General features: G+C 40.5%; 1 protein-coding gene across 2 annotated transcripts in view; it reads right to left on the minus strand.

Moving 5' to 3' along the window:
• Positions 1–3,238: 3,238 nt before the first annotated feature.
• LOC130158601 (vascular endothelial growth factor receptor kdr-like) overlaps positions 3,239–13,108 on the minus strand; it is a 141,977-nt gene continuing 132,107 nt past the window's right edge. For both annotated transcript variants that reach the window (XM_056359320.1, XM_056359319.1), the window contains exon 30: positions 3,239–8,864. In XM_056359320.1, the coding sequence (XP_056215295.1) occupies positions 8,654–8,864 (211 nt within the window). In that variant the 3' untranslated portion in view covers positions 3,239–8,653. The remainder of the gene's footprint in view (positions 8,865–13,108) is intronic.

Consider the following 13,108-nt stretch of genomic DNA (forward strand, 5'->3'; position numbering starts at 1 on the left):
GGCTTCTCCTTCTTGACAGCCTCATCATAGGCATGTGGGGGCTGCTGTTAGGTCCTTTCTCCAGGTTGGACAAGCCCAGCTTCCTCAGTCCCTACTCACAGAGCAAGTACTCTGAGTCCTCACTGTCTTGGTGGCCTTCTGCTGAACTCAGTCCAGTTATCAGTGTCTTGCTTGTGCTGGTGGGGGATGCGGTATTCTGGATGTTGTGTAATAAGTGCTAAGTAGAAAGGGATAATCACTTCCTCTGGCCGTGCTCCCATTACTGCAGCCCAGGATGCTGCTGGCCGCCTGTGCTGCCAGAGCACATGGCTGGCTCGTGCTCAGCTCATGTCTACCAAGACCCACAGGGCCCTTTCAAGCAGAGCTGTTACCCAGCCAGACAGTCCCCAGCATGTATTACTTCAAGGGTTTAGTCCTTCCCCAGTACAGGCTTTGTCCTTATTGAAATTCATAAGGTTCCTAATGTTGCTCTTCATATGTGAAATAGTTTGGGTTTTCTTCCCTTTGTTTGGATGGGTCATATCCTCCTCTGAGTGAAATCACTGAACTGAGTAAACCACCTGCATAGCTACAGTTTGCCCTAGAATGTATGCAAGGGATAGATTTAATCCTTTGGTATCATTACCATGTATTTAAAGAAGAGCACCCAGTAGACATATATTCCTACCGTTTCCAGAACAGGTAGAATCATGCTTTAATCGCCTGCCATTAAAGGAAGACAAACAGCTGAGTTTGCCTGCGTTGGGTTACATGCATTGCTTATTTTTCACAGCATGTTTTAAGTTCTCATTTCAACTAAAGCTACTTACATATGCTCACTGGCCAGTGAAAGGCTGACAGACTAACTCCACCTCTTTCTCCTCTGAGGTCAACCCACACTGAAGAAAGATCTCTGGACCTAGATGGTGCACAGCTTAAACCAGAGAGGAAGTATTTCTTCTTTACTGGGTATTACTTCTTCTCCGTGAAGTATAGCCTAGATTCAGACCCAAAGGATTCTGTGTAGATCACGTACTCAGACTAAGTATCATCAGTGACAAACGCACAGGAAGAGTATGGGAGGCTCTCCTCATTAATTTTGTTACCTTGACATTTAGCATTTGATATTATGACAGCTTATATTTTGAAATACCTTTCAGTCTCATTACTACCTGGGAGCAACAGCTCTGTCTTAAAGGCCACTTAAAGAAATACAGAATAGGAATATTTAGGAGCCATATTACTCTGCCCTTGTCGTTTGTGCAGATACGGAGCAAGTATTCACTGACTGCAGTGAGTGAAGGAACAGACAGGTCTCACTTTGTGCATCAGTGCGGATGAGGAAAGATGAAGTGAACTGTCAGAACTAGGATTTCCTGCATTCTGTTTCCTAAGTCCCTGGAGAAGGAAGTAGTTCAAAAAGAATAGCTTCACCTCGCTAAGTTTTAATGAGGTCCTGTGAAAGTCAGGGACGGCTTCATAGGTTTTGAGACAAAATTATTATCTGCTGCTTATGGGCCTCACTGTGTACAAAGCATATAAAATTAACAGTATTTTCCTTCAAAGCCTTTGCTTTTTGCAAACCATCGTAAGTCTCATTATGGGAGGAAGGAAAAATGGCCTGACTGGAAATCAGTTGGATTCTCTTCTCAGCTCTCTAATATGACGACCACAAAATCTGTTTATCTTACTCCTTAATTTTCTCTTGCTAGTCCCTATTTTCTTCTTGGATTTTTTATGACCTCAAACCACCAAGTTTCAATACTTTAGACAGAGATTTTCTGCACTTGCATCTCTACATGCTGCTGCTGTAAAAACAAAAATCTCTTACGTCATATATGTCAAAAGTAAGGGTCAGAGGAATTACATACCTTGGCCAAGACCTAAGAGAAAAGCTTAAGTTTCTTGATCTCTAGTGTTGTACTTTTTTCCCCAAATTTCATTTCCAAGGCATGCCATAGCTGAGTACCTTCCACAAGTGAACTCAAGCTGTATGTGATTAATAATTCACATTTTGTGCTAAAAGCAAATCAGAGTTAATTTTGTATATTTTCCTTCCACCATTTAATACATTAGTTTCCCCATAAAGGAGACTCTATATTGCTTCGCATGCCATGACTCATGCGTTATATAAGTAACTAAAATATTTTACAGTTTACAGAGAAGAGTGTTCTTACTCATTATGTGGATGAAAGGAGATTGCTGCATTTCAAATGACATGTATAATTTAGACACTTATTTCTAGGACTGTTTGGAACAGGGAATGAAGAGAAACTAAAATGTTTGAAGTGACTTGAGTGCTTCATAGTTTTTAATATGACTAGCAAAATACACAACCAGTAACTTTTAAGACTGTACTAATGGAAAAATGGCTCTGAAACTCTAACATACCTTTTCCCCCCTAATAACAGTATTTATTTTAAGACATGAGGAGAAACTAGTATTTCTCAGTCTGTAAGAATCTGCAAAAGTCTCATTTTTTCTGCCAGTAGTTACCTGCTGTTCCACCAAAATGCAAAGAGGAATGGGAAATAGTATTTCAGAAAGATTAGCCAGCTGGTAAGGAAAATGGTATGCCTGCTGTACTTGACTATTGTTGGGAGATATTCTTCCTCAGCTTTCTAAATGTTAGATCTTGAATACAGAATAAAAGCATGGAATATTCTATATTTCAGCAATGCAGAGTTTATTCAGCTGAGAATTCAATAGCATCATTGTGGCTATGTATTGGGAAATATTAATTTAATTGTGTTCTTTTTAGAATATTCTATGAGCTAAATGAAACACAACCTCTGAAATTTTGAATCTGAAGAACCCCCAAATGCTACCATGATCTGCAGATTATCTTCACAGACTTACGTACTCACATGCTTTGATGAACATGGGTCTTATTTAGAATGCAGAACTCTGATTCTATCTTCTGTCTTGGTCCCACGTATTTATTTATTTTACATTTAACAAGACAGCAGTCTCTGTGTTTCATGGGCTGTTCTTGGCAGCATCTAGATCTGTGTATTTCTCCAGTGAATTGGCCCACCATTTTCAGAGATCTGTGAATCTTTTAAGCAAAAGTAGTGGTTAGATACCTCTGAGCAGTGACAGTGTGGCAGGCTTATGTCCTAAGCTTTGAACCCTCTGCAGAAATTAATATGAGACCTGTGCTTGTAAAAATCTCTCAAAACTGTTGCATTATTTATTTATATTCTGCTTCAAGGACAACACTTTTCAAGCCAAGAGATGACACGAAGGAGCCCTGGGCTGTATAAATATAGAATCTTTTTATTTTTTTGGTTAATAGATACAGTACAATTTTGACTACATAAGAAAGCATTGTTTTCAGTGCATACATTCTTCAGACAGACAGGAACATGGCAGACAAACATTCCTTAGTTTATTTTCTTTAAGTCCCAAGTTACTGGGTTTGCCCAGTTATTAGCTGCTTTGACAACTCAAGGTCTAAGGAAAAATGAATTGAGTAATAAGGATGTGCTGGCTCTTGTGGCACAGGATTATTAGGCAGGACAATGGGACACTGCTCAGTGCATACCACGCTAGTCTTCCTGTAACCACAGCCCTTATGCCATTGTATGTCCTTGGGGTCCCAAATCCAGTCCAGCAAGTTTTCTTTTCTATGTTAATGTAATATGGAAACAACACATGTGTCAAACATGCTTGAGCTCAACACTTATACAGTGACTATATATAAGTGAACAAACCATACAGTGACTGACTCTTTACAGGGTCAAATCCAGAAGTCCTGCCTGAATTTTACTTGCATAAGATTGTGCTGGTGTCATTACTTTGGCAAAATTCTTTCTGGTTTTTTTTTTTTTTGTGATGCAGTATAATAACAAGGAAGTGAATCCCAGGGTTTGGCCATTACTATTGGCAGGGAGGGACAAAAGAATTATTGCTACCTTCTGTATTTTCCATTCACCTTATGGTAAGAAAAAACCCTATAGGCTGATCTCTGAGTATGATACTGATCCTGGCTAACTCCTGAGCTCAGGAAAATCCGATGCTGCTTTATTTTGTTATGTAGCTATTTGCTAGTGATGTTTCCCTGCAAACATTTCCTGGTGTTGTCCAGTTGGTGCTGATGGGAGCTAGAGACATTGACCCAAGACCACACCCTTACAGCTGGAAGAGGGCCAGATCAAATTTGTAAAGCAAGATAAGACACGACAAGGCAGTGCCGACGCTCAGCCTGAAGGATTGTTGGGAAGGTAAGTCATAAACTGTTGACTGGCCAGTTACAGGTTTACATGCCGTCTAATGTTCCTGCAGTATACAAGAGAGTAAATACAAAGAGAGAAGTGCGAGGACACGCTAGGTTATCCTAGGTGTTTGCCAAGCAGGCTAACTGGAGCGTAGTTTGTATTAGGGGGATGTCTTAAGCAGAGCAGTTGATGCCTGCAGGCAGCCCTAAATGCATACGTTGTTAGTGTTCGGTGGGTTCAGATTTCAGTGGTTGTGTTTGAGTCTGTTACGCAGACTTTAGGTTTTTATCTGACCTTCCTTGATATCCTGAGTAGATGGTGTGGGCCCAGCATCCTTGTTAGGACCCCCCTTCTTGTGAGGATAACTTGGAAGAACCGAAGAGAAACTACATTGTCTGAGGAAAGGACTAGGAGAAAGATGAGATTCACATAGATAGTTGCCAACCTTCATTTTGCTCCAGATACCAATATTGAAAAATCAATAGAATAAAAAGCTTGTGTCATTCAGGGAAGGATACAGAGTGGCTTCCAGACAATATAAACTAGTTTTCCTTGTCTATATTGGAAAAAAATTTAATGTGGAAAAAACTTGCTTTAGATGATCTAGTTCATCCTCTGCAAGCACAGAATATACAGGAAATAGTAGAGTGGAATGAGTCCTATACCTGATCTTATTCAAACAGCAATGGAAAGCAATCCAAAGGGACTGTGAAGAACAAATATCAAGAAATAGATGAAAAGTAGAGAAAAGAGGAGATAGGAAACCAGACTGTTAAAAACACCAGCCTGAATAATAACATGCAGGTGAAGGCACTTATCCTTGGACTCCTACATGGCGGGGGATTGCTGGAGAGAACACAACACATTTCTGTGGTGATCTCTCAGTTCCTTTGCCCTAATTCTCTGGGATTACAAGAGGACAAAAATGGTAGGAGTAAGCACCATTCAAGAAAACAAAGGTATGTGTTAATACCAGATACCATTGAGCTCAGTCCGGTTAGATAAAGCAGGTGGTTACAGGAGTCGAGTAAGAATCCCTGAGAAGTCTGAAAAAATAATAAAACATCACATCATTTAAACAATTTGCCCCCTTCTGATCCTCTAGCCAATAGACCAACCTTCAATTAAAATGGAGGCAGTGGAAATTCCTCCCCTTTACCATGAGCTGCATGGTGACACTTCCAGGAATGAAATAAACCTGCCAGATTCCTCCAGATCCCTGTTTCCTAACTGAAACTAAATAACATGGAGAATAAGTGAGAGCTAGAGATACTCGCAGCCAAGAGGAGGACTGCTATGAAAATGGCACTAGTAGGGTACTGTAAACTGGAGCCTGGCCTGCAAGCATTAGTGAAATGTTTAGTAACAATACTTAACTCTGTTATGTCTGGGTATCTCTCTTTTGACTAAAATGTTACAAATTTTATCATATAAATGAATCACTATATTTGTTTCTACTGAGTAAACTATATACATCATTGTAAGAAGAGAACAATAATTAAATTAAGGGAGGAGAGAAAAGGACAAACAAAATATTAGTAAATAAAATAGAAGACAGATGTTCAATAATACTTTTCAGGCAATACTTTTGCTTGTTACATTTACTATAAGGAGGAAAATATCTTCCACTCAAAATAAACACTGGAAACAGCTGCCCAAACATCTGTCACTTGCCATTTCCAGAATCCTCGGAGGCCGTTATCAGGGTTCGGAGGGTAGCTCTGCTCTCTCAAGAAGTGGCCATTGATACTGCTCGAGATGGCTGTTGACTTTGTCACTGCAGAGGACCTCGCAGTTTTCAGGGGGCTATCAATGCAACCAGCATTTTCCAACGTGTCCTGAGCACTTGAGCCTGCCCTCTGTTTTCACATCATCTCATGCGATGCAGAAAGGCTGATAGATGTCACTGAGAGCGAGGAAGGGACCTGCCTACCCACGCTCTGTTAGAGTGTCCGCGTGGGTCCCACTCGGGAAATGTGCTTCATGTTCCTCTGGTCTCAGAAACCTCTCCTGTTCATCCTTGATAAAGTGGAAAGATTATATACTCGGTTCTCTTAGAGCAGACAGTCCACCCAGCAGTGTTCCCCCTTCTTTTTCAATATAGAGAGCATACTTGCAGGTTTTTTCCCTATAGGTACTTATTTTAAAGTTTATAAGCAAAGTTTTTTAAACATTGTCATTTTCTGACCCTGCAGAACAAGGCACAATAACAAACCATCTCACACTGATGCCATTGACAGTAGAGCCAGACTAACTGTCTGCAGCTTTTTTTCTTTTTGCCACATGAATAAGTTACTTCCAAAAGAAGTGCTTGATTTTTTGATCAGACCTATAGATAGTTAATTTACTGTTTGATGAAAAAAAAAAGATCCAATGAGCTTTCTGGGGCTCATCAGATAAATTCTTTCCCAGTAGTTTTTTCTGTTATATGACCAGTTCTACTTAATACATAGGTACTAAAATACAAAGAAGTGCAAAAATGACACAAAGCAACTACAGACCACACCTATCTAGCAGGTCCACTATGAACAAGAGACTCATCAGTTACTGCAGGTGATTTCCTTAATACGTTGAATCTGAAGTCAAGGAGAAGGAGAAGTGCAGTTCATACTTCAGATGCTTTAGCATTCACAGTTAACATTGCATGGGGTCTGGAGACTTGTTTCCCCCTTTGATAATACCTGAGGCTTGTTTGTGTTTACTTCAATGTAACCAGCTGTAACTGATCATCCAGAAAGGTTTTCTTCACTGCTGTGAGGGTGTTTAGGCTGCCTTCAACAAGGTAATGTAATTGGCTTGCAAGTGTTGGATTTTTTTTTTTCTGTTAGTTTATAATCATGAAGAAAAATGCTTTGAAGAAATCAAATCAGTGTCAAGCTGAAGAAGGAGGTTGTGCAGACTTGGAAGAAACTGCACAGAGTCACTTACAGATCTCGGTTATAACTTTGAAGGCTATAGCCTAGACTGCCAGTGAACATCTTTTCCATCCTTGCTTTTCTACTTGCAACTTAGATCCTTTTTCCCTTCTTAGATTTCTGAAGGCAATTCTGATGGTTACATAGCACATTAAATTAGAAGGATCATTTGCTTATTTTTGAAGTTGTTGTGTGTATGGGGTATGTGTGGGACCTGGGCATACATACTTGCAGACCAACAGTCCCTGACACACACAGCTTTTGGGCAGGGGGCAACACACTGTGAATTTTTCAAAAGTGAGAACTTGTGGTCTGCTCAGTCCTGCAGGCTTAGGCTGCAAAAAAAGCTTTGAATTACCATGAACCCATGAAGGGTTTAGATGCAGAGGGCATTGCATATCATACCAATATTTACCTTGGCAAGACAGTCAGAGATAAATGTGTCACATATGCTTACAGTTTAGCATGGACTAGCATTCCCAGGATCAGACTGTTTGGCATCTGCCACAGAATGCAAAATAAATGCTATTTTTCTTTTTTGTTTTTAGGAAATAGCTTGTGTACAGAAGGGAAACATAAAAATGCTGCTACCCTGATGGTGCCTCAAGGGTGTATGTGCATTTATGTGTAACTCTCATGCTGTTAATATGATTCTATGCACATTCACACAAACATGTACATGCGTGCTGGGAAATTCTGTCTATTTAAGCTTAAGGTTCTTATTTAAGGCAGTGATTTTGCCTTGCAATCATTACAGATGCATCTCCATCAAAGTTCTCTATTGCCTGTATGCTAAATAAATTGCTGTTTGAACAAGGAGAGAACACGGGGAAATAATTTAACCACATTGTGTGCCCTGATGACCCAAAAGACCAGCCTGCCTCTTGATACATGAGTACTATCTGCTTTCTCTGTGCCATATAATTTTTAGAACTGTATCCTATAGGCAGTAGAAATTATTAAATCACAGATTGTAACCAAAATATTTTGGATTTCAAAATATTTCTGAAATATTTAGTTAAGAATGATGTTTCAATTTTGGATTTTCTTCCAAGTGTCAGTATGTATGGCTGTTGTTTTCAGCTGATCCTGTACAGCATCATCCTAAACAATCCTTGCAGCATGCATGCAGAACCAGTAGCATGAATCTTGTTTTCACAACTAGCTTGACGTGACTTTTGGTGACTCTTATAGAGGAAGATATGAATGAAGGAACTTGTAAATCTGCAAATGCCAATGAACAGTCCCAGCTAGGGGAGGAAGGAGTGGAAGCAGTTCCAGGTTACAGCTTCTACTTAGGATTCTGATAGACAGAGTTTTAATTTACTGCATACGTTGCAATAGGCCTTTAAAGGTAGCAAAGAAGATGCTCTTAAAATATTTCTGTTCACATCAGAGATGTGCCAGAAGAAACACAGGAACCATTGCCCTGTCAGATTTCCCTTCTGTTGTTAGCCAGCCTCTTTATCCAGGTATGGAGACATGTAAGAATCTAGCATGGCTGAGAGGTGCCAGATGCCCTGCGTCAGGCTGGGCTGATTACACTGGAGGGGCCGAGTAGTGAATGACGGAGTTGTAGTCTGGAGGTGGGCTGTGGCATTCCAGGTTTGGATCCATAGGAAGGAGAACAGAGTCTTCCAGTGTGAAGTCCATAGTGTCCTCTTCTACCTGTACTGCTGGCTGGTACTTGACAGCCTCACGCTCGTGATCAGATAATATGGATTCTTTGCTCTTGCTAACAGCTCTGCGCCTGTTGAGAACAAACAATATAATATATTGACCCTGTCTCCATAACGTTTTGTTTCTATGTGTAATTAATGGTAGAATGATTTTGTAAAAAAATAAATATATAAGGCATTTTGATTAACTTTTGAAGCATCTGGTAAAACAGTGACATTTTACAGATTGGATAAGGAACTGAATTAGATATTTCAAACAACTCAGTGTTTTAAAAGTAGATTTAGGAGTAAATCCAGGAGTCCTGTTGCCCTGTCTTTTTAGTTTACCACATTTCAGTGCACACTATATAGATATATGTGTATATATATATATATCTTGGTTATAAACGCACCTGTCCTATATGTACAATAATATTCTCTCTCATTGTTCTGACACAGGTCAGTAAAAATTTGACTTTTCTGAAAGCAGAACTGAAGGCTATGGCTTTTCTTGAAGTATAATAAAGGATGAAGTAATGAGTAATCTATGACAGACTGTAATTTAAAATGATGCTGAAATCAAGAGTCTGTGTTGAACACACTCTTGCAGTGTAAGGCAAAATCTCTCATGTATTCTCTAGCCCTTTAAAATGACTGAGCAGTACGCTAGTGAAGGGCAGCGCTTTTCAACGTTACAACTGCTGGCCTGTAACTGATGCTATTAAAGAGAGCCAGCTTTCATTTTCTGCTGTCTTCCCTTATTATAGGTGATGAAGGTGGTGAGAGAGAAGCAACTTATATCACATGGAGCAACCTCAACGTTAAAAGTAGGAGAACCCTGGAGAGGATTTATATTACAAGGTGACCTTCAGGAACAGCAAGTGTGGAGAAAAAAAAAAGGTATTTTCTGTCATAGGCTGCCTTAAAAATAATGTTCTGTTAAGCTTGGTTTCTTCCCTTTGAGGAATTCATTGGAAGAGATCCGAGTAGTTTAGGTTTGGTTCTCAAAACGATCCCAATGTGAGAATGGCTTTTGAGCTTCTCCACTTTGCTTAGGACCCTTTAACATGCATCTCTTTGGAATAAACTTCACTGACAACTGATTATGGTGTTGCTCATGTCTCAGTGCAGAATGACTTATCAATGTGCTTGGCAGAATATAAAATCAGGCAGTACTCAAGCACTTTGTGTCTATATTTCGTATATGTTTAAAGTAGCATAAAGCTACATTCTAATGACCCTAAACCAAATCTGAATAATCAACAGTTCATCAGATAATTGTGTAATTCATTATACACTTATTTTATTTGTACTGCTGCAGTGCTTACAGTCCCCAACAGTTGATCATGGATTCAGAGCGTGGTGCTTTAAAAAGAAAGCAAAGCATGCTCGTGCTCCAGGAAACAAAATAATAACTAAGAGACAGATACAGTAATTGGAGGAAGGGGAACAAAAATCATGAGTGGGAAAAGCAGCAGATCCAAGACACCAGCTGTGTGCTCTGTCCTGTTTTTGTGATGGTACAGCAGAGAGAACCACTGCAGGCTTAAGAGCAGGTTGATGCTCGGCATGACAGAATTGTAACATACAGTAGGTCCAGCTTCTTTCAGTGTGAAAGGCTAAATATGTCCTGCTAGGTTATGCTACTATGACTTTAGAAGTTATATTATCTTGCTTCTGAATATGGAACCTGTCAAAAGCTTCAGTTTTCCCCCAAGCGGCAGATATTCTCACACTGGCTGACAGAACTAGTGTCAGTATCTTCACTTAAAAGTTTTGCTAATTCTGGAAAGGTCACAAGTGTGCAGTGCATTGGCTAGAGCAGAACGCTGGTTTGTGATCTGTGCACAACCACACTCAACAGCCTGTAAGGTCCATCTGCAAATTACCTATTCCAGTAGCTCTCTTCTTGTGGGAGTGTGTGGAGTAGGTGGTATTCTGGGTATTATGGTCTGTGAAGCCAGTCATTCTAAGCCAGCAGCTGATTACGTTCAGACATAACAAACAGCTGCAGCTCTAATCAGTTGCAATGGGAAACCGGCTGCTGCATAGTGGGCCTGATTTTAGCATGCTGTGGTGGCTTTCAACAGCACTTTTGGCTCTCCAGCTTTGTCTCTAGGAAGTGAACCCAGGACCCCTGAGTTGTTAGAACCAGCCCAATGCGTCTTGCACATCTAGAATAAATGGGTTGTGTGACTTCTAAAATGCAAAGGCAGAGATTACAGATTAAAGCTAATGTTACTGTGCTTTTAGACCTGCACAAGGCATCAAAACCAAACCTGTTGAGTGGCAAAGCAGAAATCCTAAAATAAACAGTAACCCTGAGAACTTCAACAAAAATGTAGCACACACTGCTTTCAGAATCCAAGTTTTTCGTCTTTGTCCAGAGAAAAATGTGAGTGGAAACTTCTTCTGTATACTATGCATTTGGCAGCTCTCCCTTTCCATACACACACACTTTCTTGGGTAGATAAATTCTTCCCTGGCACAAGCAATAGAACCACAACTCCGCTTCACTGTTTATTTATGTGTTTTTCTTTTTGTTGCTCAGTTCTACTGACTCGTGTCAGACAATTCCATGGATGCTCTGGCTTCTAATTTGCCAGGTATTAAAGTTGTCAGTGGAGACAGAGAGAAGCTTGAAAGTATCTGTATAACTTGGCCCCCAGCCTGCATATCTCAGAGTGCTGGAGAAAAAGAAATGTTATTAGGGTTTAGTTTGGCCACACAATGGGAAATTTTCAGACCCATGTAGACTCCCAGCAAGTGTTCTCGTTAGGTTTCTGCCCCTGTAGGTCAAGAGACTGGATATCTGGGAGTAACTCTGCCTAGCGCTGAAATCAGGCTGGTGTTTGAAGAAGGGCTCTTAAATGCTGACATCGAATGTTTGTTCCAAAGACAGAAAGCTGATGAGTTAGGTCAGAAGCAAGTTTTGTCATTAGCTGTCTTATGGCAGACCAAAATGCAATTAACTTTCAAGACTACTCCTTTCATCTAAATGCATTTCCTAAATTAAAGCAACCCAAGGGTCTTTGCATTTTTCCCTTTAATGCTCTGTATTACTGACACTTTAATCTACTCTGTTCATGCTCAGCAACAGAGAAATGTACATATGCTAGGACTGTATATTTGAAAACAAGACTGCAGCATCCCTTTTCTGCCTGTCCTTGAAATCTCATTTGCTACATAGAAACTGCCACAGTGAATCAGACATCAGCCTTGCCTCCGGCAGTGGTCAGCACTTGATGCTTCAGAGAAAAGCAAAAACCCCTTTATGCTCTGAACCGATTGTACTACCCTGTATGAGACAGGAAAATTCTCCCTGAGCCCCACCGATAAACATTTTCTGACTGAAGGCATTAGATTTGATTAATCACACAATTATGCAGCTATGGAAGTTAATAATGGTTATGTAATTAAATAATTTCATTAAAAGCTAGCCATCACTTGCTTCAGTGCTTCTCCTGGGTTGGCATTACACTGCCCCAAAAGGTATTTCCTTACTGATTTTGCCTCTGCCTGACTTCTGAGCGCTGCAGCTGCAGGAGGCGATAAAAGAGTTGTTTGGTTTTGATAAATCTGCTCATAACTGTGAATGTCTCAGCGCGGTCCCACCTGACTGTTGGTATTCTCACCATGGCACAGCACTGAAGATTAGGCGTGTGAATTCCATGACATTCAACTGAAATGCATTTGCTCACTGACCCAAGCTAGTCACATTTTACACAATGACCAACCTGAAAACTTGTTTGTCCTTGCAAGAATGTGTGCTGTTTGGGGCAGGGTAAGGGGAAAGATGAGAATCTGAACACTGACGTTTCCTGACCTCAGGCAGATTTTGTAACCTAAAGGACCCTCTTTCATGATGTGCACATTTCTGTGGAGTGCTGGTCAAGGAAACATGTTTTGCAGAATGTGGTGATGTGGCTTCGTCCCTGTTTCATAGGCTGACTCGAGTTAGCCAAGGCACAGCACTGGACTCCTCTTTCAGAAAGATGTCTACAAGCTGGGGAGGTTTATGAAGGGAAGTACAAAAGTGGTGAAAGCACTGGAGGAACAAATACTAGATGGTTCAAAGAATGTGAATCGGTAGCAATGAATCAGCCAAGAGTGGCATTCATAATTAACAGCAAATCCTGCTACTCTTCAGGCTGTATTGCTATAGTGTCCCTGGGCCTGGTGCCAGTTTCAAGTCTGTTAGATGTAAACCCAAATGAGGTGGAGGAACCTACTGGTGTGGGTGCACTGCTGGTAATGGAAAGCCTGCCAGGTCTGTAAATAGGACTGTATCAAGGAGCCTGATTATCACAGAGCCTGGGCTCTGTGCTATTGCTTG

This window comes from Falco biarmicus, chromosome 14 (genome assembly GCF_023638135.1).
Source record: "Falco biarmicus isolate bFalBia1 chromosome 14, bFalBia1.pri, whole genome shotgun sequence".
Taxonomy (NCBI): domain Eukaryota; kingdom Metazoa; phylum Chordata; class Aves; order Falconiformes; family Falconidae; genus Falco; species Falco biarmicus.